A 26,440-nucleotide genomic window follows, 5' to 3' on the forward strand; every position below is an offset into this window, starting at 1 on the left:
CCGAGCCCTGCCCCCCGCTTGGAGACCCCTGCGATGTTGGCCCCGCCCACGCCCGGGCCAGCCTCACTCTGGTCCCGCCGCCGCCGCCCGAGCCCTGTCGGGGCCGCGCCGCACCGCTGGCCGAGTCCAAACTCCTGTCCACGTACGACACCCAGGTTCGCTAGGAGTCCGCCCCCTGCCTCTGACTGACTCCGACGCCCGCCAATCAGAGAGCGCGCCGTCGGAGCTCCAGCCAACCAGACCCGTGATGACGGGAGGAATGCCCCGCGGGACGAGCGAAAACGTTCCCGGGGTTTGTTTACACCCTCCCTCCCACAGCGGTCCAGTTTAACCCTTCGCGGGGAGACTCACGCGGGGGCTGTTCACGCCCGCCGACCGTGGCGTCATCACGACGCCAGGGTTGCGTCATGCGGGTGCTGACGTCATGCTGTGGCCTGATGGCGTCACTCTGCTGGGTTGTTGGTGGCTTGGGGCTGAGGGGGTTCTTTCTGCAGGAGGGGCAGCGTCACCATGGCAATGCCCCCCGGGGCCTGGGAGTTGGGGGGACCAACTCCCCCAGAACGCCCAGGCAATGGGATGTGCCAGGCCTGGCTGTCTGTCGCCTGCCACCCGGCTCAGCCCTGCGCGCCAAGGGTGGGGGCAGCCCCTCCCAAGGGGCAGTGCTGGGCACTGGTCTGAGCGCTGGGGCTGTGGGGAGAGGGCCCCTGTCCCACCACTGCTGTGCCTTGCTGGGGAGCATCAGGGCGGCATCGGCTGCGGCCGGCAGCACCCCGGGGAAATGCGGGGGGGGGTGGATGAGCCCCGTGGGTGACAGTGACAATCTCTCGCTCTTTTCCAGCGCAACACATTGCCAAGTGCTTCGCAACAGATCCCCGTGTCACTGGTGCAGCCAGCAAGGAGCGGATGAGCTGCCTGACTTGCCCCGCCTCTGACTACCAGCAAGGTGGGGAACTGAACTCAGGGCTGCAAAGGGCCCAGTTGTCAGGGTGGCCGTATTTCCCAGATAGAAAATAGGAGACCCCTCACCCCGCCCCATGCTCCATCGAGGGCCCCACTGCATCCCTGGTCAATGCTGTTGTTCGTTGCTGGAACTCTGCACGTCCCCTTGGGAGGCTGCTGCTGGTTGCTGGAACCCCATGGGGAGACTCCGGAGGCTACTGCTGGTCATGGGAACCCTGTGAGACCCCTCGGGAGGCTGCTGCTGGTCACAGGAACCCCATGGGTCCCCTCGGGAGGCTGCTGCTGGTTGCTGGAACCCCATGGGTCCCCTCGGGAGGTTGCTGCTGGTCGCTGGAACCCCATGGGTCCCCTTGGGAGGTTGCTGTTGCTGCTGCTGCTGGTCGCTGGAACCCTGCCAGCCATCTCCTCAACATGTTGGAACTCTTCCTGACCCCAACCCTGCCTCCTCCCCTGCAAGGGACTGGTATTGCCACTCACCCCCCACTGCCAAACATGCACAGTTTCCTCTGCACCACTGTTCCCTGTAAGCTGGGCACTTGTGCATCCGCTCAGGAGAGATTCAAATGCCACCCAGCTGATTAGCAGAGTACTCACAGCAAGGTTTGTGTTTCTCCTGGGGGTGCGCATTCACACTGTCTCTGCGCACATAAAAAATTGTTCTGCATACGGATGGAAAAGAGAGGGAACGCACCAGCTGGCAAGAACAAACAGGACAAATGCCTCCTTTTGGAAAGGTTTTTTAAAAAAATCTGAACAACCAGAACAGAGCTTAAGACGGGGCTGTCCCTCCCCATTGGAGGCACCTCTACCCACTAGCATAACCTCAGCCATTTGCTAAGGCAGCTGTAGATCATCCAGCTGAGATAAGGACACAGGTCTGTTTCCATAGCTCTGCTCCAAAGCAGCCATCACAGTGCTCCTCAAATAAAGTCTCAGGGCAAATGTTATTTGTCCAAAATAAGACAGCCTGCATGAGGGGAGGGAATTCAGTGCAGCACACTGCTGTAGCTGCAACTCTAGAAGCCTTCAGAGGACTCTGGTGTATCTGATGTGAGCCTTTAATCATTTTAATGTGACGCATGCAAGTAGCGTGGGTCTTCTTCATTTGGCGTACCTGACCCCACAAGCTTTTTTAGCTTTGATAAGATGCAAATGTTATGGTTGAATATTAAATAACTGCTGTTTTTATGCATAAGACTGTATACTGATTTATTATTTACTGCATCTTCAGTTATTGGGGGGAGTGTTTTTGTTCATAAAAAGCTTTTTTAAGACACTGTACTTCCACTTTTTCACAAGCATACACTTTTCTGAGTTTTCCTGTGGCCATTTTAATCAGATATCAGACTTAAATAAGTATGAAGAGATACACATCTCATCGCACTGGAAGGGACTTCCAGAGGTTATTGAGTCCAGTCCCCTGCCCTCTTGGCAGGACCAAGCACCATCCCTGACAGTTTTTTTTTTTTTAATCCATTTGCCCCAAGTCCCTAAATGGCCTCTTCAAGGGTTGAGCTCACAGCCCTGTGTTTAGCAGGTCAATGCTTAAACCAACACCCTTGTTTTGAGTTTATATTAAGGCTGTTTTCATGATAACAGATTTTCCAATTAGCCATTCAAATAGTTTTATTTTGAAATCTCCCTGTCCCAAACCTGCTTGTCCTGTTGTTTTTAATGTCTTAGGAGCCACTCATTTCTCCATGGCTGAAGCAGAAAATCAGAAACAACTTCTCAGGCTGATTCAAGAAGGCAAGCTGGACCTTTTCCAAGATGAGCTGCAGAGGGACGAGGAAATGAGCAAGGAAGTGAGGCGGAAACACTATGGGAAATCTGGTGACACCCTCCTGCATTACGCAGCCAGACATGGTCGCCTGAACATTCTGATCCATTTAGTAGACGCCTTGGAAATGGACATTGAGATGTTTAATAATGACTACAAAAGGCCCCTCCATGAAGCAGCTTCCATGGGTCACAGGGACTGCGTCTTGTATCTCTTGGATAAAGGTGCAAGGATAGACTGCTTGAAAAAAGCAGACTGGTAGGTTATTGGCTTGTTTCATGGTAGGATCGGCCGAGGGTTTGAAATGTGTTTGGGAGGGAGCATTGAGTATTAAGAGCAGTGTTTCACAGAGCCACGGGGATCTGCGCAGTGAAAATAAGCGTTCTGTGAGAATATTCCATTACAATAGCTCACTCCTGCGGCTCCCTGCCCTGCCGCCATTGAAACAGTAAATCTACATTTTAATTGGTTTAATGGCCACTAGGGCGGTGGTAGGGGTCTGGCTATTAAACTGTCTAAATTTAGTTCCATTATTTCAGCAGTGGCAGGGCAGGGAGCTGCAGAGAGCTCCTGCCTCACTTACCCTGCTACCCAAGGGGCCACACTTGTCCGGTGGGCATGGCTCACCCCATCCAGCAGGACACCTCTACCAACCTTCCTTCCACTGGGCGCTTGTGGCCACCCAGCGTAGGCTCCCCAGCCAGTGCCACAGATGGAATAGTCCCAAGGTCTGGTTTGGGGGCTGAGGCTGGTTAATCCTGGGGTTGTGGAGGTGGGTTTGGGACTGAGGGGTGGGGGGACGGGTTTGCAGGATGTGGGGTAAAACTTGGGGATGGCAGGGCAGATTTGAGGGCTGAAGGCGGAGGTGGGGGAAGCCTGGAGATAGGGGCCAGATCTGGGGGCCGATGGGGATAGAGCCTGGGAATGGGGTTCTGCAAAATTCTTTCAAGTTTAAAAGGGTTCCGTGGCCAAATAAAATTGGGAAACACCAAGTTGGAGCATAGGCCAAGAAATCATAACCTAATCCAGATCTATCCTGACTGAACTGGCCTCATTGACACTGTCCTACAGTGATAAGTAACCCTCTTCTTTTGACATGTCTATTTATCTATCAACCTAGCTACCAGCGTTCCCTGTAAGATGAGCGCATGGGCGGCTGCCCAGGAGAGATTCAGCTGTCATCCAACCGATCAGCGGCGTGCCCACAGACGGCAGCCTGTGTTTCTATTTGTGGCACCCATCGGCACATGTCTGGTGCATGTAGCAAAATGTGTTCCGCCCATGCTGGGGGAAAAAATAGAGGAAACACGGATCCCTACCTCTGTGATTTCCACTCCGTACCCCTCTCAGAGTGGTTTTTACTCATGAAAGCTGATGCCCAAATAAGCATATTAGTCTTTAAGGTATCTTAGGACTTCTTGTTTTTGGAGATTTTCCAGTGTCAGCAATTTGGCTCTTCCTCTGCGTATGGTGCTGTAACCATCCAGTTTCATGGCCACACTTACATTGCTTTCAATTTACTTGGGCCCAAATAGTCCAGCCAGCCAGGATACACAGTGACCAAGCTAACTGAGAAAATGATGCCCTAAAATCTTTGACATGTTCATATGGTGCGCCTATGCAGGCAGGTTGGTGATCCGCCAAACCAACCACTGGGGGGAAGAATCCAAGATTTTTGCTCTAAGAAGACCTTGATCTCTTGAACTAAAGATCTTCCCTAGCTTGTAGTGGCTTTAATAGGTCATCTGTCCTGTCTGGGGCCAGCTGCAAGAGGACAAGGTGATAACATGCACCATGTTCACTAGGCCTATAATCTTAGTCCACCCTGGGTGGCCAAACTGTCATAGAATCACAGGCCAAAAGGAAACACCAAGTCAGCCGTGGAGCAGGCAGAGGTATAATGAAGATACATTGTGCTTGTTTTCCTTTCTCCCTTCTCTTTTCTAGGACTCCCCTCATGATGGCATGCACCAGGAGAAACTTGGAGGTGATTAAAGATCTCATTGAGCATGGAGCGAACCCATTGTTAAAGAACAAAGATGGCTGGAATTGCTTCCATATAGCAAGTCGCGAGGGGGACCCCCAGATCATACACTACTTGCTCAGCGTGTCTCCGAGCAGCTGGAAGACAGAAAGCAAAATAAAGAGAACTCCTCTGCACACAGCAGGTATGGACCCTAGTTCTGATGTCCTGGGAGGAGTCTGTGTCCTTTGGGGATTAGAAGAGCATAAGGCTATAATTTTTATCACTTGTAGTTTTTGCAAAAATGGCAGTTTGGGTCTGTGCCTGTGTGAAGGCCGATAATGTATTCCTGCTATTGGGTCTGATTATCAACTGTCACGGGCTTCAAAAAAGATCTAGGTAAGTTTATGAAGGACAAGTCCATCAATGGCTGTTAGCCAGGATGGGCAGGGATGGTGTCTCTTTGCCTCTGTTCAGATCCTCATTCACTCAGGCTGTGGCCACACTTGGCCAAAATTTCAAAAGCCAATAGAAATGAGGGGATTTCGAAATTGGTAGGCTCCTTTCAAAAAGGGCCCCGTGTAGCCGAGCCGTGCACGGTCGAAACATGGCACTTTCAAACTGCTGTGGCCAGCAGCATGCTAACGAGGCACTGAATATTCATTTCAGCGCCTCATTAGTATTCTCCAATTTGGCCATTAGCATGGCCATTTTGAAGTTTTGGCCAAGTGTGGCCACAGCCTCAGTGTCCCTTAACAACTCTGTGCCTCAGTTTGACAGTATGTGTGTGGGGATAATACTTACCATGCCTCACGTGAGTACTTTGAGGCATGGACACCAACATTCTCATTTCCTTGGGGGTGCTTGACCCCCCCTGCTCCACCCCAGACCTCACCCCACCTTTTCCTGCCCCACCTGTTCCCAGGGCGAGAACTCCATGCCCTTACTCTGTCCCCTCCCCCCAGCTCCTCCTGCCCACTGCTAAATAGCTGAGCATGGGTAGAGGGAAGAGCTGATCAGTAGCCCCACTGGTGTGTGCTGAGACACTGTCTGTTGTTTTCCTGTGGGGTTCCAGCCCTGGTGCCTATGTTTTAAGGCTTAATCAAGTTTTTGGTCACTTAGTTAATTAACTCAGAGTTGAGGCTGCCTGACAGTGTCTTATGCATTCCAAACACTGAGTTCAACTACACTCAAACCTCTGAAAACCAAGAAACAAACAATTAAGGTTCATGTCACTTCACGTTACACAACCTTAATTCTGTCAATCTGGAGCTAATAGAGGTTGAACCTCTCATCCAGCGCCCTCGGGACCTGTTCTGAATTTTCCAGGTGAGGAGAAGTGGGTCTGTCCCACAAAGGCTCATCACCTAATAAATAATATGGTTAGTCTTTAAGGTGCTACAGGACTGCTTTTTTGTTTTGTGAATTTACAGACTAACACGGCTACCCCTCTGTGACTATTCCAATAAGAAGTTTTCCTTAGATGTTTCATTCTTGCAACTAGGCTCAGCATCGACTTCTTGCACTGCTTACACTTGTCATGTGTGCTTTCTTAACCCATGGAACAAATTTCTTCAAAATATTCCCAGATAAAGTCTCTCTTATGCCCAGAATCCATGACAGTATTTCTGGAGCAGAAGCCTGGGGGAATATAGGAAACTCTGTGTGTGTTGAATAATGTCTTCCCTTTTTCTTTCTAATCCAGTCCACTCCACTGTTTCTTTCTCTGCTGCTTCCATTTTTTCCTATACATTGTCTCTCTCTGTCTTTAAAATGGTGTCTTAAGTAACTCTTCTGCTGTGCTTGGCCAAGTTCTACCGCCATAAGTGTAAGGCCGACACACCCGAGTTGTCGGCAGGAGGAAATGAACCTGTGACCTTAGGGGCTAAAGCCTTGTGCTCTACTGCATGAGCTTAAGGTTAGCTGCCTCTCAGCCAAGCCAGTAGAGCAGAGAATTCACTCTCCCTAGCATCGGGGGTCAGCAATCTGTGGCTCTGGAGCCACTTGCGGCTCCTTAAGGAGCCACTTGCGGCTCCTTAAGGAGCCACTTGCAGCCCCGAGAGCTGCCACTGCTGGCTCCACTTGTGGCTCTGGAAGCTGCTTCCACCTCTTAGATTTTTTGCTAAAGCAGCAGCAGCTTCTGGAGCCACTGAGCAGTCAGCTGTGGCGGGGTGGTGGGAGGGGAGCTGGCAGGGCTCCAGTTGGGGGAAGTCAGCTGGCAGGAGAACTGGGGGGAAGGAGAGCCAAACCTCCCCTGCTGGAGCTACACGGCCACACAGGGGCAGAGAGCAGTGGCAGCACATAGACCTCATCAGCTGGAGCAGGTAAATCCTGGGATGGAGGCAGCAGTTTGGGGCTGAAGGGGTTAAACCTGGAGTTGGGAGCGGGCAGGTTTGCAGGATGGGGGTTAAACTTGGGTGTAGGAGGGCAGATGTGGGGGAGGAGGTGGGTAAAGCCTGGAGACGGGTAACTTAGCTTTTTAACTGATATAAATCATTGTGTGTATGCTGTTCTTAAAACGGGGTGACAAATATATGGTTTGGCGTTATTTATTAAGGACTGTCTGGTACTGATGTGCATTGCCGATCTTGAAATACTGCTTTTGTAACTGAATTTAGAAAAAATGGCTCTTCTTGGTGTTTCAGTTGCATGCCCTCGTGCCTGTTCTCAGTGCCCCTGGGGTCACATAAGCACAGGACAAAAACTCTCCTGTCTGGCCTGTGTCTTACTTTTTAGTCTGCTGAGAAACAGAAATTTAAAGCCCAGAACTTTCAAGAACCAATAGCTGGTAGTTAAGTGGACAAACCACAGCAATTAATTCATTTTTATGAGATTGTAGGCATATGGGTATGAAGTGCGTGTAAGTGAACGTGTAGCATGCTTAAGATAAGATTTAATTGTAACTTATCTTTGAAATGAGGAATTTTGTATTTTATTGGTGATTTAAAAGAATAAGAAGATCCAATATAAGTCAAATAATACAATTTTTATTATTTTTTAAATCATTGTTTTTATCCACCCGGTAAACAGCCTGATAGCAGCGGCTGTAAGTTTCATTTTGTTACATGAAACTGGCCTACAAAGGAAAAACCAGATTCCTCCTCCTTTTTGCTGAAGTATCACATATCAGGAAGGCCCAGAGAGGATTTTACATTTGCAATTCAGATGCCCTTTACCCTGAGTTCCCCACCCCAGGAGGCTCTATGAATGACTGCAGATCTGCGAAATGCATGTTCCTAGCAATGTCCGGTTCTCAGCTCCCTACACTCAGTGTGGCTTACACTGCCATGTACCAGCCGTGCCCAGCTGAATTATCAAAGAAGTAAAACCCGAGCAATGGAGAGTGAAAGGGAATATATTGCAGAGGGTTTAAAACTCATTGTTCTGTGCTGCTTTTCCTTAACAAGGCTTCACAAAATGGGATTAAAAATCTGTTAAGATTCAAAACACACACACACTCTTCAGGCCAAACAAAGCTTCCACTCCACTTCCTGCTCCTGTTTGTCAGGAGAGTCTGTGGAGGACATCCAGAAGATGGGATATTGCTGATACATCTCAAGTAAAAATATAACCAGCACTAAATGGTTTTAATTAAAAATCTTGTAGGGCTTCATTAGACATCACAAATAAGCCCGGGGGGGGGCACAGACCCGCTTGTTTTTCCTTTGTAGGTGGGAGGAAAAATGAAAACATGAATTACCCTCCACTTCCTCTCTCTCGCAGCGATGCATGGCTGTTTTGACGTAGTGAAAGCACTCCTAGAGCGGTAAGCAGGCTTCCTGTCCTCATTTTTTTTTTCTTTTTGTGAAATTGAACCACCCCCACATGCGCTCCTCCTCCCTTCTCTGCCTTTTCGACTAAATAGACACAAAGGACATTGGTGCCATTTAGAAATCCCAGAGCATGTTTGCGAGCCCTGAGAACCTATCAGTTGCCTCTCACTCTTCACAGCTGATTATGGTTCTTTCAGATGTATTTACTCTCTGGCTTGCCTTAGTATTCACCGTGGTACAGGCCTCAGTTACGTAACCAGGCTCTCTGCTGACTCTCTCCAATTGCCTTCAGTTTGGTTGGGCCCTTACAACAATGAGAGGTCCATCTGGGCTTAGTTTATCGCTGGTGTAATTCCTCTGGGCTTGACTGAGCCCAGCTGCTGCATTTGCTGGCACTAATGAGACCTGCTGTGCCACAGCAGAGGGGTTCACCCTGAGATGTGGGCACCTCTCTCCCCTGGCTGGGTAGCAGTATTTTCTGCCTGGTGCTCCATAAAGTCCTGGCAGCAAAGACTGCTGGGAAACTGCGTTGAATTACCTGTGGTGGCCATACTTTCTTTCTGACCAGCACTGCCCCACTGTTGAAGCTGCGCTTAAAAGATGTGAGGTGATGCCTCCATGCACAGCTGCCCCAATATCAGACTCCACCCCACTCCCAGGCCTGCTAAACCCTGGTTTACAATTAGCATGGGGTGGATTTGATCCACTGTTGTCCTTGGGCCAGATCCTCTGCTTTATTCAGGTCGAATTCCCATTCGCTCTGCAGTCAGTTCTGCCTGATTAAGGTCCTTGGCATTTGCCTCACACTAATAACGATTGATGTAGGGCTGTCCTTGGAAACAGGGCGATAAGGGCGCAGTTCACCCAGTGCCAGCCTGTGACCTCTGCAATGTCCAGTTTGGAGAGTTCATGGTGCATAGCCCTTCTGCCCCTCCATCCTACGCCTAGGGGAGAAATTAACCCTGCAGCAATCGGGCCAAACAAATCACAGCTCCCAGAGAGCCCACAGTCTCTCTAAAGGCATGTGCTGGCACCCAGTATAATGCAGGAGAGAGAGAATGCTGGAATGCCTTGCAGACAGGTCAGAATCCTTCCAGTTGAATTCACTGAGCCACTCCAGCTACTATGCACTAGTCCAGTGGTCAGCAGCCCCCCGGCGTGGGTGCCAAGAGTGGCACGTGAGCCGATTTTCGTCAGCATGCGAGGCGGGAGCCCAGCCCTGCCCCTCCTCCCCCATGCAGCCGGGAGCTTGCTCAAAGCCAGGCTGCCTGTGGATTAACACAAGACCAGAAAATGCTCCCAGCCACCACCTAGACAGTAAATTTATGAATGAAGCTGTTGTAAGTTGGACTGGAAGTGACTTTGGAAAGTATCACCAGCACTCGGACTGTACATAGAGGTCAAAAGGTCAAATTTTGGCACTTTGCCTCGGAAAGGTTGCTGACCGCTTGGCTAGTCCCACAACATAAAGCAGCCAGTACTCCCCAGTGAATCCGGCCCTGTCTTTTTACAGGCTTGTTCTTTGTGATCTTTCCAAGGTGCCAGTATGAACCTGACAGCAGGGACAAATGCGGAGTGACTCCCTTTATGGATGCGGTACAGAATGGGCACCTTGGCATAGCTCAGCTGCTTCTGGAAAAGCATAAGGTAGGGTGTCAAGAGACCTGTGCTGCCTTTCCTCCAGGTTCCAGCTACAATGTGCCTCCCAGCAAAGAGGATGTGATTAGCTTGTGTGCTTGTAGGGGCCAGATCCTGAGGACTTTATTCAGGCACACTCCCACTGAAGTGACAGAACTGAGTGAAAAGTGCGTGGTGCGGTGATTCCACTGAAGAACAGACTGTGTGTTTGTGATTCTCACTGGTGAGCTCTTACCAAGTTATCGTTGGCTCAGTGGGGCTTCTCATGTGAGTAGTGAGAAGCCCTTCACACAATCAATAGTTAGACCCGGATTCCCTGAGATGCACTGGGAGCTTGGTGTCTCAGGCTATGTCTGCACTAGGCAAAGTAAGTTGAGCACAGAAATGCAGTTCTAGGTATGGCAGTCGCACAGCTGACATTCCTGCACTCGGCTAACTTGGCTGTCTATACTGGGGAAAGTCGATGGGAAAGTTTTTCCCATTGACTTCCCTTACTCCTTGCATCTCGAACGTTGGAAGTTCGACCCTGAGTGGGTCCATCTTTTGGGGTAGTGCAGACATAGCATTGCGAATGTGAGCCTTAAAGCTTTTCCCTCTCAGAGTGAATATCGGGTAGGTATTTGATCATCACACACGCTCTGTGATACAGGGATCTAAGTACCATTCCTTTTTTAGGGATGGGGAAACTGAGGCACAGTGCTTATAAAGAACCTTACTTGCCTAAAGCTACAGAAGGAGTTGGTGTCAAAGCCAAGATTAACACCCGGGTGTTCCTGGTTCTCTAGCTTAAACTTACACCAGATGTGTTCCGACAGTTGCCAGGGACAACCCAAGGGCCAGTGGATTTCCACAGCAGGCTGACTTCGTAGGAAGTGACCTTTTCTTACCTATAGCAGTTGTTGCAGGGAGCAGAGGAAGCCACTCTACATAGCCTTCATCGACCTAACCAAGGCCTTCAACTTGGTCAGCAGGGATGGACTGTTCAAACTGCTCCACAAGATAGGCTGTCCGCCATGGTTACTCAAGATGATCCAGTCTTTCCACGAAGACATGAGAGGAACCGTCCAATACAATGGCACATTATTGGATGCTTTCAGCATCAGGAGCGGCGTCAAACAAGGACGCGTCCTTGCTCTGACATTGTTCGGGATCTTCTTCGCACTCCTCCTTAAACACAGCTTTGGATCTTCAACAGAGGGCATCTTTTTGCACACAAGATCTGATGGGAAACTGTTTAATCTTGCAAGGCTGAAAGCTAAATCTAAGGTGCGGGAAGTCCTCATCAGAGACGTGCTGTTCGCAGATGACGCTGCTGTCGTGTCACACACAGAAGACCAGCTTCAGAAGCTGCTGGATCGGTTCTCCAAAGCATGCAAGGACTTCGGGCTCTCCATCAGCCTAAAGAAGACAAACGTACTTGCTCAGGACGTTGCTGTTTCTCCATCAATCAGCATTGAAAACTATACGTTAGAGGTCGTCCACAAGTTCGTTTACCTCGGGTCCACCATCACTGACACCCGGTCCTTGGAGACTGAGCTAAATAGGAGGATCGGTAAAGCAGCCATAACTCTGTCCAGACTCAGCGAGAGAGTGTGGAATAACAACAAGCTGTACACTCACACCAAAATGCAAGTCTACAGAGCCTGCATCCTCAGCACCCTCCTTTACGGCAGCGAGACTTGGACCCTGTACGCCCGCCAGGAAAAGAGGCTGAACGTCTTCCACTTGCGCTGCCTAAGGCGCATCCTTGGAATATCGTGGAAGGACAGAGTGTCCAACACTACTGTCCTTGAGCAAGCTGGAATCCCAACTATGCACACCCTCCTCAAGCAGTGGTGGCTCTGCTGGCTTGGCCACGTCCACAGGATGAATGATGGAAGGATCCCAAAAGACATCCTGTATGGTGAGCTAGCCTCTGGCAAAAGACCTCCCGGACGCCCCCAGCTGCACTACAAAGATGTTTGCAAGAGAGACCTCAGGGAAGTAGACATCGAGCCAGACAGATGGGAGAAGCTGACAGACGATCGCAGCAGATGGAGGCAGGAATTATACAAGGGCCTTCAGAAGGGTGAGTTGAGGATCAGACAGCTAGCAAAGGAGAAGCGAGCCCACAGAAAGTACAGCAAGGACCTGCCAGACACCCATTACATATGCAACAGATGCAGCAAGGACTGTCACTCTCGTGTGGGTCTTCACAGTCACAGCCGACGCTGCAAATGAGGATGCCAAACAGAACTACGAAGGGCGCGATCCATAGTCTATGTAGACTGAAGGATGCTACTACTACTAGCAGTTGTTCCATCCATATTTCTTTCCAGTGACCTCTGTTTCCTTTCTAAAATGGTCATAAGGCTGCTGTTAGATCCAATTGCATATTTCGAATAACAAACACTTCCATTACTTGTGTTCCATTGCCAACTTAGACTATAAGCCCGCAAAGAATACAAAGACATCTAGTTTATTTCTTACTGTTTTTGGAGTTGATTCAAGCTTTCCATTTCTCACAGCATGGACAATGAGAAGAAACTGTTCAGTTCCTGAAAGTTTCGTTTCTGGTCCTCATGGGCTATCTCAGTGCTACAAAGGTTGCATGGCAAATACTAACCAGGCTATACTGCCAACTTTATACTTTCAAAAATCAACAGTCAGGCCCTCAAAATCAGCAGAGTTGCTTAGGAATCATCAGCTTAAAAAAAACAAAACAAAACAAAAAAACACACTTGTCAGGAATTAGGGTTTCCAGCTGAGCCTTTGACCGCCAACCTCCTCCGCTCTAGTGAACAACAGAGGCTGATACACAGGTGGCTTACAACAGAATCACCAGATTGGCCAGACGGCTCAGCTGGCTGTCTATGGCGATACCGCCCTGAGTGTGCTCGGTCTTGTCTGATCTTGGCAGTTAAGCAGGGTTGGGCTTGGTTAATACTTGGGTGGGAGGCCCCCAGGGAATACTGGGCGGAGGAACCAACAAATGTGTTCTTTAACCCAGCAGCAGTGTTAAGCCAATGGCCGTGCAGCCTGTATGCCTCCAATTTGTGATCGCTTCTGTGTCAGCTCTGCTCCAGTCCTTGAATCTGCACATTGACGCTGACTTTGGGTACTTCGGGCTCTTGAGCGCCATTGCTCCCACTACCAAACCTGACTGCTGCTGCTCCAGCCACTGGGCCCTAACTACCCCCATCTTGGTCTGTGACAGTATTAATGATGTGATGGGTTTAATCACAGAAATTCCCTTGGGGTTGTTCCCTGGTGTACTGATCAAGCCTTCGTGTTCTCTGGGGTCCCCAACTCCTTGTCCTGCTGGATCAGAAGCTCTTATCTCCCCTCCAATAAAGGTACAGAATTGGGGCAACAGTGACCCACCCAGCAATACAGATGCTGAAGCTATTCAGCTCCAGGAGGGCTTGGCTGTAAGGGGTTGACAACCGGCACCTGCAAAAGGGATCAAAACCCCAAATAAATGTGTTTTACTTTGTATAAAAGTTCTGCACAGAGAAAACTCATAAGGTCTGATCAGCCCTCTTTATCAATGAAAGAGATCTATGCACTGTGGTTGTGTTGTAACAAGTATTTATATTGGGCTTGATAGTAAACAAAAGTGTTTGTATTGCATACAAAAAGGAGGATTTAAGTGGTTGCAAGTGAAAACAGTCAGATCAAAGTAAATTCCTGTAATAATAAACAAAAAATGCCAGCTTATCCTCATCCACTCAGAAACTTGTTACATGTAAATCCTTAGCCTAAACAGCATTTTTAAGCATATCTTTCACAAGCTAAGCAGCCTCCTCCTTTGGGCCTGATCCTTCCCCCTTGTTCAGTCATAGATGTTTCCAACAGGCATCTTAGGTGGTAAGTGGGAGGGTAGGGTCTCCTGGCATCTGGCGACTGCCCCATTATTTGGTTTCCTCCCCACTTCATACTCCTTTTGCCCACGGCAGGAATTCTTTGTGCTCAGTTCAAATGTTACTCACATTTAGTGGAAAAGTACCATATCCAAAATGGGTTGCAGCCTCAGGTGACCTGGCCACATGTCTTTCTAGGACTAAGCACAATTTGAGCTTACAGGACAAACACCACCATTCACAGGTCATTGTCTTGGTCTTCAAGATGTTCAGTTTCCAGAGCCTCAATAATGGTCCTCCTTAGTGCATTTAGAATTATAAACAGATCCACACTTCATATTTCTAACTTCACCTACAAGCATGATACATGCACAAAAATAGGATATACATAATCAGCAGACTGTAATTTTAAAATCAACATGTCCCATGATGCATTTTGCAACAAGCACTTCCAAGTTAGGCATATTGATATTCATAAGCCAGTCTTCAAGAAAAATGGAGGGGGTATGAGACAAATGCATTTTGCATTCTTTTTATTTGCCTCCTGGTCTTCAAAATTGTCTATGCAGCCATCAAAGCTAAAAACACAAGTGCGTTTTAAATAAAAACTGTTCATACTGACTCCAGAAGTTGGGGTTTGAAAAAAACCACTAAATGTAGTCACAAGACTTGCTATCAAATTGTGAGACCTGGCAACACTGAAAAGGGGAATTTTTGTCATAAATGTATTCAACTGAAATTTAATTGAAAGAAGTAATGGGAGCCTAGTATGATTATGATTAGAGCTGCGTGTCTGTCACAAAGGTCATGAAAGTCATGGATTCTGTGACTTTCTGTAACCTCTGTGGCTTTTCCAGTGGCCAGTGTGGCCGGCTTTGGGGCTGTCCAAGCAGCTCCACTGTGCACTGTCCTCTTCATGAGATCCACCTCCACAGCACCCATGGGTCTGACTCTCAGCCAATGGCAGCTGTGGAGCCGGAGCTCATGGCTGGCAAAGCACATGTAGGTGCACCCCTGACTTACCCTTCCCATAGGAATTGCAGGGAGATGCCAGCTGCTTCTGGGGAGCTGCACAGAACCAGATAGGAAGCCTCCCAGCCCGAACCAACCTTCCCAGCCCCCTGTGCCAGTGTCAGTCCTGGGCCACACCACCACTCTGATCTGCCCTCCTCCACACCAGGTCTTCCAGACTGTACACTGCTGCCTGCCCCTACCCTCTCCTGAGCACAGCAGGAACGCCGCGCCACCTCCCCCAGCACCGGTGACCTCCTGGACCTTCTCCCAGATCACGTGTGGCTCCCTGGCCCAAGTTTTAGTGCGGGGTGTCTAGTCCAAGTCATGTACAGGTCATGAACCGTGAATTTTTTTTGCTGCCTGTGACCTGTCTGTGACTTTTACTAAAGGTGCCCCTGACTAAAATGTAGCCTTGCTTATGATTAACTGTAACCCAAGTTATTGTAGTGCCCGCAGGCCCTAAAGAAAATTGGGGCCCCTTGTACAAACCAATTTTCAAATCCAAATTTGACTTGCCAGCCTGGCACTACGTGTTGGGTCTAGAATCCATTGGTACGCAGGCTGTTTATCAAAAGGTTATGATCTTGCTGTTGCTAGAATACTGTTTCGCAGGTACTTGGTTAGACAATGGGCCTGGACTGGTTTTACACCAGTATAGCTTCACTGATGACAGTGAAGCTTCTCTTGATTGACACCAGTGCAAATGAGAGGTGATTTGGGCCCACAAGCCTTTGCGAATCATTTTGAAAGCTTGCCAAAGGAGCTGACGGAACTGCACACACAGCGGTTTGATACCAGCCTTATGTAACCCTGCTGGCCAAGGGTGAGTCATTTATTGGACAGATGAGTAAAGCCTGTGTGCATTGCTGTCATGGGAACGCACAGATACATTGCTTGTACACAAGCTGACAATCATTCCTCGCTGGTTCTTTCCTTCCCACCCACTAGGCCTGTTCTACAGCTACGGATGCAGTAGGTGCCCAGCCTTTGCACCGGGCAGCAGTCACGGCCCAGGACGAAGCCATCCGGTTCCTTGTCTCCGATCTCGGCGTCAGCGTCCATGAGAAAGCAACATCGATCCGGCTCACGGCGCTGCACTATGCCGCCAAGGTCTGTCTCCTTTCCACTGCTCACAACATGAGAGGTGATAGTGTGTTGGGTTGGTCATTATCCTGAAGATGGGCTCGGTTCGCACCTTCCTGAATGGTACACCGTCTGCCATCTACAGGAGTTGACCTGTCTATACCGTAGAGCTGCCCCACCGATCCATTGTCGGCATGGAGCCATTGAGAGCACTAGGGGCATAGCACCTCCGAAGAGCAGAAGTCAGCAGAGTTGACCTTACGAACATGCGTTTGCTTATGTGGGTCCCCTTGGGTTTAGGCTGACTCAGCCACTCACACTTGGCCTGCTCGTTGGTAGCTGGAGTGGAGCTGGCAGTAACTCCTGGGTCAGATTTCCTCCTCGTCCTCTTCCTGCCTCTCTAGCGGTTTGGGTCCCTGCGAGTTATGGGCCAAGCCTGACATTAACAAGCAATTACCACAGCCAGCCGTTTCAGACTGCAGCCCGTGCCCTGCTGCAACAGCCAATGCAGCGGTGCGCCGGGCTGCTCTTTTTGCTTATAGGTTGGGTTGGTTTCTGGCCAGACCCTGAACAGGTGTGCAAAGATCTGACAGGGTACAGGGGGCCGCCTTGAATTCCGATGTAGGAATATAGTGTCTGCTCCTTCTTGCTATGCCTGTGTCCCTCCGGCAGGGAGGGGCGATCACAAATAAGGGGTGGGCCACATGAGTGGCCCTCCTTTACCTCAGTGGACCCCTCCCCGTCCCCCCTCCCTCTCGTGCCTCTCATGTACCGGGGCACTAGTGCCCCACACTTACCTGATCCTCCCTTTCCCTCCCCAGCACTTTTGGAGTGTGCCCCCGCAGCTCCCCCTCCTGCCCACAGCTGGAACACTAGGAACAGCTGATTCATGGATTCCAGCTCAGGGAGGGGTGGGGAGGAGTGGAAATGGAGCAGGACCAGGGTGATTTGCAGCTCATCGCAAAGTGTAGGAAGGAGTGGGAAGTGTGGGCTTCCAGTTACAAGAGGCATGAGAGGGAGGGAGCAGCTGGAGGGGTTTGCAGACCACAGGTGGAGCCCCAGACAGTCGCATGTTGCCCATGGGCCGTAGATTGCAAACCACTGTCGTAGGTAATAGAAAGGGGGAGAGAGAGTAGGCTGTGGATGGGCTGTGGCTCTTCCCTTCCTCTTCTCCCATCCCTCCTACCCTCCATATACCAATCACCAGTGCTGGCTGGGCACAGAGGGGCAGGCGGTCATACTGTACTCACAGTGGTGGCACTGATGCTTCACCAATGCGTTCCGCTCAGGAGCCGTGAGGCTGTCATCTGGGGGCTCAAGTCACAGAATCACAGGGCTGGAAGGGACCTCAGCAGGTCATCTAGTCCAGCCCCCTGCTTCAAGCAGGATCAACCCCTACTAAGTCATCCCAGCCAGGACCTTGTCCAGCCAGGACTTAAAAACCTCAAGGGATGGAGAATCCACCACCTCTCTGGGCAACACATTCCAATGCTTCACCACCCGCCTGGTGAAGTAGTTTTTCCTAATATCCAACCTACACCTCTCCCTCTTCAACTTCTGACCATTACTCCTTGTTCTGCCATCTGACACCACTGAGAACAGTTTCTCACCCTCCTTTTTTGAGCTCGCCTTCAGGAAGTTGAAGGCTGCTATTAAATCACCTCTAAGCCTTCTCTTCTGTAAACTAAACAAACCCAAATCCCTCAGCATATCCTCATAGGTCTTGTGCTCCAGACCCTTAATCATTTTTGTTGCCCTTCGCTGAACCTGCTCAAGCAAATCCACATCCTTTTTATACTGGGGGGGCCCAAAGCTGGACACTATATTCGAGATGTGGCCTCACCAGTGCCGAATAAAGAGGAATAGCTACTTCTCTAGATCTGCTCAAAATGCTCCTCCTAATGCACACCAGTATGCCGTTAGCCTTCTTGGCTACAAGGGCACACTGTTTACTCATATCCGGCCTTTCATCCACCATAACCCCTAGGTCCCTTTCCATCGTACTGTTGCTGAGCCAGTCGGTCCCCAGCCTGTAACAATGTTTGGGATTCTTCCGCCCCAGGTGCAGGACTCCGCACTTCTCCTTATTGAACCGCATCAGATTTCTTTTGGCCCAGTCCTCCAATTTATCCAGGTCCCTCTGGATTCTCTCTCTGCCCTCCAACATATCTACCTCTCCCCCTAGTTTTGTGTCATCTGCAAACTTGCTGAGGGTGCAGTCCAGTCCCTCATCCAGTCATTAATAAAGATGTTGAATAACACCGGCCCCAGAACCGAGCCTTGCAGCACTCCGCTTGAAACAAACCGCCATCCAGATATTGAGTCATTGACCACTACCTGTTGGGCCCGACCATCAAGCCAGCTTTCTATCCATCTTATAGTCCAAGGATACAATCCATATTTCCTTAACTTATGGACAAGAATGTTGTGGGAGACCATATCAAAAGCCTTGCTGAAGTCAAGGTATAGCACATCCACTGACTTCCCCACGTCCACAGAGCTTGTTACCTCGTCATAGAAGCTAAGCAGATTGGTCAGGCAGGACTTGCCCCTGGTGAATCCATGTTGGCTACTTTTGATCACTTTCCCCTCTTCCAAGTGCTTCAAAATGGATTCCTTGAGGATTCCGTCCATTATTTTCCCAGGGATTGAGGTAAGGCTGACGGGTCTATAGTTCCCTGGATTGTCCTTCTTTCCTTTTTTAAAGATGGGCACTACATTTGCCTTCTTCCAGTCATCCGGTATCTCCCCTGATCTCCAAGAGTCTTCAAGGATAATGGCCAAAGGTTCACAAATTACCTCTGCCAATTCCGTCAGTACCCTGGGGTGCATTAAATCCAGACCCATGGACTTGTGCACATCTAGTTTTTCTAGATAGCTCAGAACTTGTTCCTTCCCCACAGATGGCTGCCCTCCACCTTCCCATACTGCATCATCTAGGACCGTCATGGGGAAGTTGACTTTGTCCGTGAAGACTGAGGCAAAAAAAGCATTGAGTACTTCAGCTTTTCCTGCATCATCTGTCACTAGGTTACCTCCCTCATCCAGTAATGGCCCCACACCTTCTCTGATAACCTGTTTATTGTTCACATGCCTGTAGAAACCCTTCTTGTTACTCTTCATATCCCTTGCCAGCTGCAGTTCCAATTGTGCTTTCGCTTTCCTGATTACTGCCCGGCATTCTCCAGCCGTATGTTTGTACTCCTCCTTAGTCAACTGTCCACGTTTCCATTTCTTGTATGCATCCTTTTTGAATTTAAGCTGACTAAGGATTTCCCTGTTAAGCCAAGCTGGTTGCCTACCATGTTTGCATTTCTTACTACACAGCGGGCTCGTTTGCTCCTGTGCCTTCAGTAAGACTTCTTTAAAATACTTCCAGTTCTCTTCAACTCTTTTCCCCTTCATCTTCGTTTCCCAAGGGATCCTGCTCATCCGGTCTCTTAGGGAGTCAAAGTCTGCTCTTCTGAAATCAAGGGTCTGTATGTTACTGCTCACCCTTCTTCCTTTCATCCGGATCCTGAAATCTACGATCTCATGGTTGCTGCAGCCCAGGTTCCCTCCCACTTCTATTTCTTCTACTAGTTCTTCCCTGTTTGTGAGCAGCAGGTCAAGTTGCGCACGGCTCCTGGTTGGTTCCTTCAGCACTTGTACCAAGAAGTTATCCACAACATTCTCCAAAAACTTCCTGGATTGTCTGTGAGCTGATGTATTGGTCTCCCAACAAATGTCCGGATGATTAAAGTCTCCCATGAGAACCAGGGCCTGTGATTTGGAAGCTTCACTAAGCTGCCTGAAGAAAGCCTCATCTATCTCCTCTCCCTGATCTGGCGGCCTATAACAGACACCAACTACAACATCACCTCTGTTACTTCCACCTCCAAGCTTAACCCAAAGACACTCAACTGGATTTTCTCCTTCCTTATACTGGAGCTCTGAGCAATCACACTGCTCCCTCGCACAGAGCGCAACTCCTCCTCCTTTTCTCCCCATCTGTGCTTCCTGAACAATTTATAACCGTCCATGACCGTGCTCCAGTTATGCGAATCGTCCCACCAAGTCTCCGTTATTCCAACCACCTCATACTTGTGTGACTGTGCCAGGGCCTCTAATTCTTCCTGTTTGTTCCCCAGGCTTCTGGCATAAGTGTACCAGCATCTTAGCGAAGGGGCCGATTGGCCCACTTTCTCCTCTTCACCCAGGAAACCCACTAGATTGTTCCGTCCTCCTTCCCCACTTACCTCCGGGCTTGTGTCACCTTCCCCCGACAAACCTAGTTTAAAGCCCTCCTCACTAGGTTTGCAAGCCTGCCCGCAAAGATGCTCTTTCCTCTTTTAGTGAGGTGGATCCCATCTCTTCTCAGCAATCCCTGTTCACGAAACAGAATCCCATGGTCAAAGAAACCAAATCCTTCCCTGCTACACCACCTACGCAACCACGCATTTACCTCTGTGATCTGACGATCCCTCTGCGGACCCCTTCCTTCCACAGGGAGGATAGACGAGAAGACCACCTGTGCTCTGTATTCCTTGATCTTTCTCCCAAGGGTTACGTAGTCTGCCGTGATCACATCGAAGTTGTACTTGGCTGTATCATTGGTTCCTACATGAAGAAGTAGGAAGGGGTAATTGGCTACAGGCTGAAGAATTTTTGGCAGCGACTCTGTAATATCCTGAATTCTACAAATACAGCCCCTGTATTGTTATGTGTGTTTGCAGCAGCCCCAGGAAGTGCTGAGCGCTTTCCACCCCTCAAAGAGGGACAGCCCTGCCTGAAGGAGCTCTGTCTCAGGAGCTCTAACAGGCAGCACTGAGGGTGTTGTCTAGAGACACTTGATCCTTCTTTCACAAATACGTCAATGGCACTTACAGAGAGAGTGGGTAACATTATCCTCCCCTGTCCCATCCCATCCGTGGCAGGGTGGCTCCCACACAGGCGGCCTTTCTCCCAGTTTCGCCACCACATTCACTGAGAAGCTGTGTTGAAAGCCCTCTTTCACATGCATGTGTGTGTTTTGGGGTGGGGGTAGGGGGATAGAAATGTGCTTTGGAAAGGATCCCAGCTGTGCCATAGCAGACAGTTTCCATCTGATTCGCAAAACATTTAATGGCTTTTTTGTTCCTTTTCCAGAATCAGTGTCACTTGCAATGTGGAGCACAGAGGGTTTTGGTTTTTTGCATTTAGAAAGCTATGAAAATTAAATTTATGTTTTCAACTCAATTTGCTGCTAAGGTGGCTGTAGCTAAACCATCTGCTGGCTGATGATTTTTATTGCTGTCAGTGTGTGCATACAGTAATTCATTGGTGTGGCGAGCAGAGGGAATATGCAGCTTATACAAGCAAATTGAAAAGGGGCTATTCACATTCATGCAGTAGAACAAAGCACGACTAGCTGGAGTGAGGAAGAAACAACCAAATCAGATGCATTATTTAGAGGAAACGAGAGAGTTAAATTTTCCTCTGAAGCATCCAAAATTGGCTACAGCCAGAGTGAAGATCCGGGACTCGATGAATCATTAATCTGTGTCACTGAGGCAATCTCTGTGTTCTTGTATGATTTTAGATATCATAGTAATCCTTTGGAAAATCCCAGGGCCCTAAGGGCTAATGCAAATAGATAGCAAATCCAGATCAGAAAGAAGTTACTAATAAGTCATAGAGAGCAACAAGAAGTCCTGTGACAACTTATAGACTAACATATTTTGGAGCATAAGCTTTCGTGGGCAAAGACACAAAGTGGATCTTTGCCCATGAAAGCTTATGCTCCAAAATATGTTAGTCTATAAGTTGCCACAGGACTTGTTGTTGTTCTTGAAGGTACAAACTAACACAGCTACCTCTCTGGTACTTGTCTCCATAATAAGACATAGGTCTCTGGGTCTAAAATACACCCCCAGGAGTGGCCATCCCGGACTTCTGTAGTAACCAGACCCAGGCCAGATTTCCAGCATGGGAGAAAATACAGATTCCTAATGAACCCTATTCCTTTTCACAAGTCACCAGCTGCCAGTGTTTCTATTGTTAACCGTTAATCAGGGATCCTGGGACTGTCTGGCCAGCGGAGGAGAAAGGTAATTTCATTCGGGCCTGGCCTACAGTTCACATTTTGGTTGACGTAGCTCTAGTACTAAGGGGTGTGAAAAATCCATACCCCTGAGTTCACTGAAGCTCTGCCACCTTGGATACCACCTCCCCCATGTAACCACTGCTAGGTCAATGGAGGAATGCTACTGTTGCATGGGAGGTAGTGACCTGCAGTGATGGAAAAGCCCCTTCTGTTGCTGGAGGCTGTCTGTGCTAGGGGCCTATGCCAGTTTGGTCCCTGTAGCGCAGACATGGCCTTAATAGTTTGATCTTAGTCATGGCTGGAGGGGAAAGGCATGATCAGCTGAGTCCTGAAATGCACTAACGTGCTAACAGGAAACATCTTGAGGCCAGAGGTCATTCTACATAAGCTCTCCTACCTCTGCTAGCATGAGTAGAGCTGTACTGATGACAGAACAACGGGGACATTCTTTAAAGTCCTCAGAAGCAGGTGCAGCCTTTCAGTCCTGGAGCCTTTCAATTCCACTTGGCTTGCCAGCTGAACTCTACTGAGTAACGGGACAGGTGGGTGTAGAGCTCTAGGATCAGGGTGATTTTTTTGCAGGAGGATCTTCCAGAGTTCAGCGTTGCTCTAAATGCAGAGCATGGCCTGAGCTGAACTCCCTCAAGTTTGGCTCTTGAGCCAGATGCACATCTGAGCTTTGCAGCTTGGGCCTGTCTCTGTCTCAGAGGCCGTTCGTATTAGTGACGCAACACTCCTCTGCTCAGAGTGGTGTGCTCCCAGAATGGAGCAGACAGGCTGGCTGGAAAGTACCATTCCCTTCTCTCTAGGTACTGGGCATTTTCCATGCTGGCTTGGTGAAGAAGGGATACACTTAAGACCTGACTCTAGATTCCTTATGTAGCCAGTCAGTGAAGTGATGGGACACTCAGTACAGAGGAGAGGAAACCATATCAAAAAACCCCACCGCTACAGTTAGCAGGAATGGGCTTCCATGTTGGCAGTTTCAGCCCAGAGGGTTAGGGTTAAAACATTATCCTTTCCCTCTGGGTCGGCTCCGGCATTTGAAAAAGGACCATTCAGTGGTACTCAGCCAGTGTCACTGTTCCCGCTGATGTTTTTTCATCCATGGGCAAAATAAATTTTATGTGCACCAAGGCATGTGTGAATGTGAACCACCAGTAGAAACACAGGTTGCCAGCTGTGGGTGCTCTGCTAACCAGCTGGGCAGCACCTGAATCTCTCCTGGGCGGCTGCCCAAGCGCTCGGCTTATGGGGAACAGTGCTTGCAGGACGGCGCCGAGCATTCCCAAGAAGTGCTGGCTGCCTTCAGCTCCAGCTGACTTCTTTTCTGCTGGTGAGTTCAGGGGCACCTGAGGGTGCTCAGTGCCTGACTGGATTGAACCCTATGTTCTCTCTGACACTTCCTAAACATGCCTGGGCTGTTTAGCTGGGGTTACGGTAGGTGCGTGCTTTACCGGTAGCACAGTTTTAAGGACTAATAACTTTGACAGAAGGCGTTAAATCATAAGGGAGCCCTGCAATTCTGCTTGCAGCTGTTAGGGCAAAACAGCTGTAAAGGCCAATGCAAATGTCATCCAGCAGTGCTGGTCAGTGGCTGGTCTCTCAGCACTGTGACCGCACAAAGGGACAGGGAATGTCACTTCTATGACTAGTGTGGAGGATTCCCCTGCAGAGGAGGATTTGCTGATTGGTACAGACCTCTCCAAGCTCTGGACCTGTGCGGGAGACGTTGCTGGGGAAGAGGCAGTGTAGCAGGAACACTGCTTGGCTTTTGGCTGTCTTTGCCTGCTGGAATAGCCCCATGGGGTGTTAGCAGCCAGGTACACCTTACTGCTGCTCCGAGATAGGCCAGGGGCTGAGGCAGGCCCTGATTGGCCCAAGCCCCCCTCTCTCTGCTCCTTGATTGGGCCAGAGAATCTGCATCCATATCTGTCGCTCTCCCAAGGTTTGCCAGTTTGCTTAGGGTGGTGTTCGCTGGTGATGCACAGAGTTCTTGTAAACATTGCTTTCCCACGGAATTTTCCTATTCCTGCACTTGCCCGCTATGCTAGGCTCATGCATGAAAGATTTAAAGGGCTGCTTGTGCTTAACAATCATGCAGCAGGTGTGTTTGTGCTTAAAAATGCAGGAAGGACATCCGAGTACCATCCAAATGCTCTTGTCCCTTGGCGCTGATCTGCAGGCTAAGGACGGGAAAGGTCGATCTGGTAAGGCCCTCCGGCAGCTTGGTTGGTGGTGGTTGTTTGTTCAGCATCCGTATGATAGTGGACACTTTGACAGGGAAGAAGGCAGGATCCCTGCCCCAGAAAGGTCACAGCACAGTGTGTTCATTGCCTAACCTGCAACCAGTGCCAGACATGTGACTTGTAAATGAATAGGAAGTGGAATTTGGAGGTGCTTCTAGTCACAGTAGCCGTTGCCTAGAGTTGGCAGTGCCATCTGTGCATGATACCAATTGAGTCTGCCTTCGGAGCAGCGCTTCTAAAATGAAATGGTTTTCCACTAAGTCAACATGGCAACTCCCGGCTTCTCCAGAGTGATCAGAGCGGGTTAAATACTTGGCTTGAGAGTCATCATGAGCAGTCCCCTAATCAGCCAGCCAGCCAGCCAATCAACCAATCTCTCACTCCCACTGATGCCGTCTCTCTCAGTCAGTGCTATAGACTGAGTGTGTTCAGGCTCCGTCATGCTCATCTGTCCCAGTTCCAATATAAGTGGTTCAGGGCACCTGAACAGCAGCATTTTTAACTCCGTGACCTTGAGTCAGTGACTCTGGCTCACCCGTGGTGCCCTCCTGTGTTAATATCAGCATGTTCTGGTTTAGTCTGGACCTCCGTCCCACATTGCCTTAGCTGTGTATGCTAGTGGCATGGGCAGTGGGTGTCTGGTCACGTCCAGCGATGTACCTTGTACAGAGAACTGTGAGGTGGTGACCGTCTTTTGCGAGACGCTGCACACCCTCAATTCCCAGTTGATTTGAAAGCGAGTGGGGAACTCTTGGCACCCTGTGCTTGGTGCTCAAGCAGGATTGGGCAGAGAAAGGAGGCAGGCAGACTGGCTAACCTAGCTACCCAGACCAAGGGCAGAGAGAACTGCCCACTGGCACAACAGCCGTGCTGGAACCCTCTTATAGCTTCTCAGCAAGACTGACACAAGATGTGTTGTACGGTTGGGGATTGTGTGCCAGATCAGCAACAAATCCTACATCGGCACAGCTCTGCTGAATGCAGTGGAGCTTTTAGCCATCAATGTACGCCCGCGGAGGAGCTGGTCCTGAGTGCTGCATGGTTTCCATGGATACCGTTACACAGCTTAGCCCTGCACAGTACAAACCTTCCTTTCCTTTCCAAGGCGCACAGAGGCAGATTCTGTAGGTGGTTGGGGCCAGTCTCCTCTTAAAGAGGTAGCTGCGGATTGAGGGACCTTGGATTATCTTTCTTGCTAGTGATAGCGTACAGAGATTCTGTGGATGGTACTTGATTTCAGCACGGCTGCTGGCTGCACAAAACAAACTGAACCGTTCTTATTTAATCTCCCACCCCCATTGTCTGCATCCATCATGGACACAGCAGTGCAGTTTCAAGGCCCACCACCGCAGAACGCAGGGCATTGACAGGCCGCAATAACTGAAAAAGGAATTGCTGTTTCTGTTCATCCAGGGCCAGTTTTTTCTGATTCATTCCCTTTGCTGGGAGTCTGGCACTTGCGCTGTTTATGAAATACAAATCCCAGTTTGCGGATGTCATTTCCATGTCAATGTCCTGTCTTCTTACAGCCCTGCACATGGCCTGCGCAGGCCAGCATGCGGTCTGCGTGTGGATTCTTCTGCAGGCCGGATTAAGGGATTCCTTGGACGACACTGGAACGTTTGCGCGGCAGCTTGCTAAGAAACCAGACGTCCTACAGCTTTTCGAGGGAATAAACGTTAGCACGTGAACTGACAGACGAGAGACGAGAGAATAAAAGTGTGTTTTCCTCATCGCTGTTTTGTGTTGGGCTGGATAGAACTATTAACAAAGGGCCAAATCCTGACGGCCTGACTCAGGCAAACACCTGTTTATGACATTGGGAGTTGTCCATGAAAAAGGACAAAGCAGAAGAAGCCATTGGAGATATATTAGGAATAAACATATATAGAAATGTCTCAAATAGAATTTGACACAGGATGTAATTTGGTAAGACACTCCATAGGACGGGACATACAGACACTTGCGTAGGGTTCCGTCGTTGTAGGAAGGCTCTCTGCCAGTCCCTGAACATAAGAATGGCCACACTGGATCAGGCCCAAGGTCCATCTAGCCCAGAATCCTGTCTTCCAAG

The 26,440-nt window shown here is 49.5% G+C and overlaps 2 protein-coding genes across 4 annotated transcripts in view; one reads left to right on the top strand and one right to left on the bottom strand.

Annotated features, from left to right (window-relative positions):
- The window catches only part of FBH1 (F-box DNA helicase 1), a 42,304-nt gene extending 42,139 nt beyond the window's left edge, over positions 1-165 (bottom strand). Inside the window, exon 1 of the mRNA XM_074976105.1 lies at positions 68-165. Within this exon, the coding sequence (XP_074832206.1) occupies position 68 (1 nt within the window). The 5' untranslated portion in view covers positions 69-165. The remainder of the gene's footprint in view (positions 1-67) is intronic.
- A 673-nt stretch (positions 166-838) lies between these two features.
- ANKRD16 (ankyrin repeat domain 16) lies at positions 839-26,214 on the top strand. 3 transcript variants are annotated; one of them, XM_074984214.1, is made up of 8 exons: positions 845-943; positions 2,644-2,998; positions 4,688-4,908; positions 8,427-8,469; positions 10,015-10,123; positions 15,919-16,080; positions 24,249-24,327; positions 25,896-26,208. In XM_074984214.1, exons 1-8 carry the CDS (start codon positions 904-906, stop codon positions 26,054-26,056), a joined length of 1,170 nt encoding a protein of 389 aa, XP_074840315.1. In that variant the 5' UTR covers positions 845-903; the 3' UTR covers positions 26,057-26,208. The 3 variants fall into 3 exon arrangements, with proteins under 3 accessions (XP_074840314.1, XP_074840315.1, XP_074840313.1); XM_074984212.1 differs by lacking the exon at positions 845-943 and adding an exon at positions 1,878-2,010 and having other exon boundaries at positions 25,896-26,207; XM_074984213.1 differs by lacking the exon at positions 24,249-24,327 and having other exon boundaries at positions 839-943; positions 25,896-26,214.
- Positions 26,215-26,440: the final 226 nt, after the last annotated feature.

The sequence above is a fragment of the Carettochelys insculpta genome, chromosome 1 (genome assembly GCF_033958435.1).
Source record: "Carettochelys insculpta isolate YL-2023 chromosome 1, ASM3395843v1, whole genome shotgun sequence".
Classification (NCBI taxonomy): domain Eukaryota; kingdom Metazoa; phylum Chordata; order Testudines; family Carettochelyidae; genus Carettochelys; species Carettochelys insculpta.

Bases quoted from the DNA above. Each gene is read 5' to 3' on its own strand.
- ANKRD16 (XM_074984214.1), top strand. From the start codon at position 904: ATGAGCTGCCTGACTTGCCCCGCCTCTGACTACCAGCAAG. The intron at 2,999-4,687 runs GTAGGTTATTGG...TCTCTTTTCTAG, and splicing joins TGCTTGAAAAAAGCAGACTG to GACTCCCCTCATGATGGCAT. The intron at 16,081-24,248 runs GTCTGTCTCCTT...TTAAAAATGCAG, and splicing joins CGCTGCACTATGCCGCCAAG to GAAGGACATCCGAGTACCAT.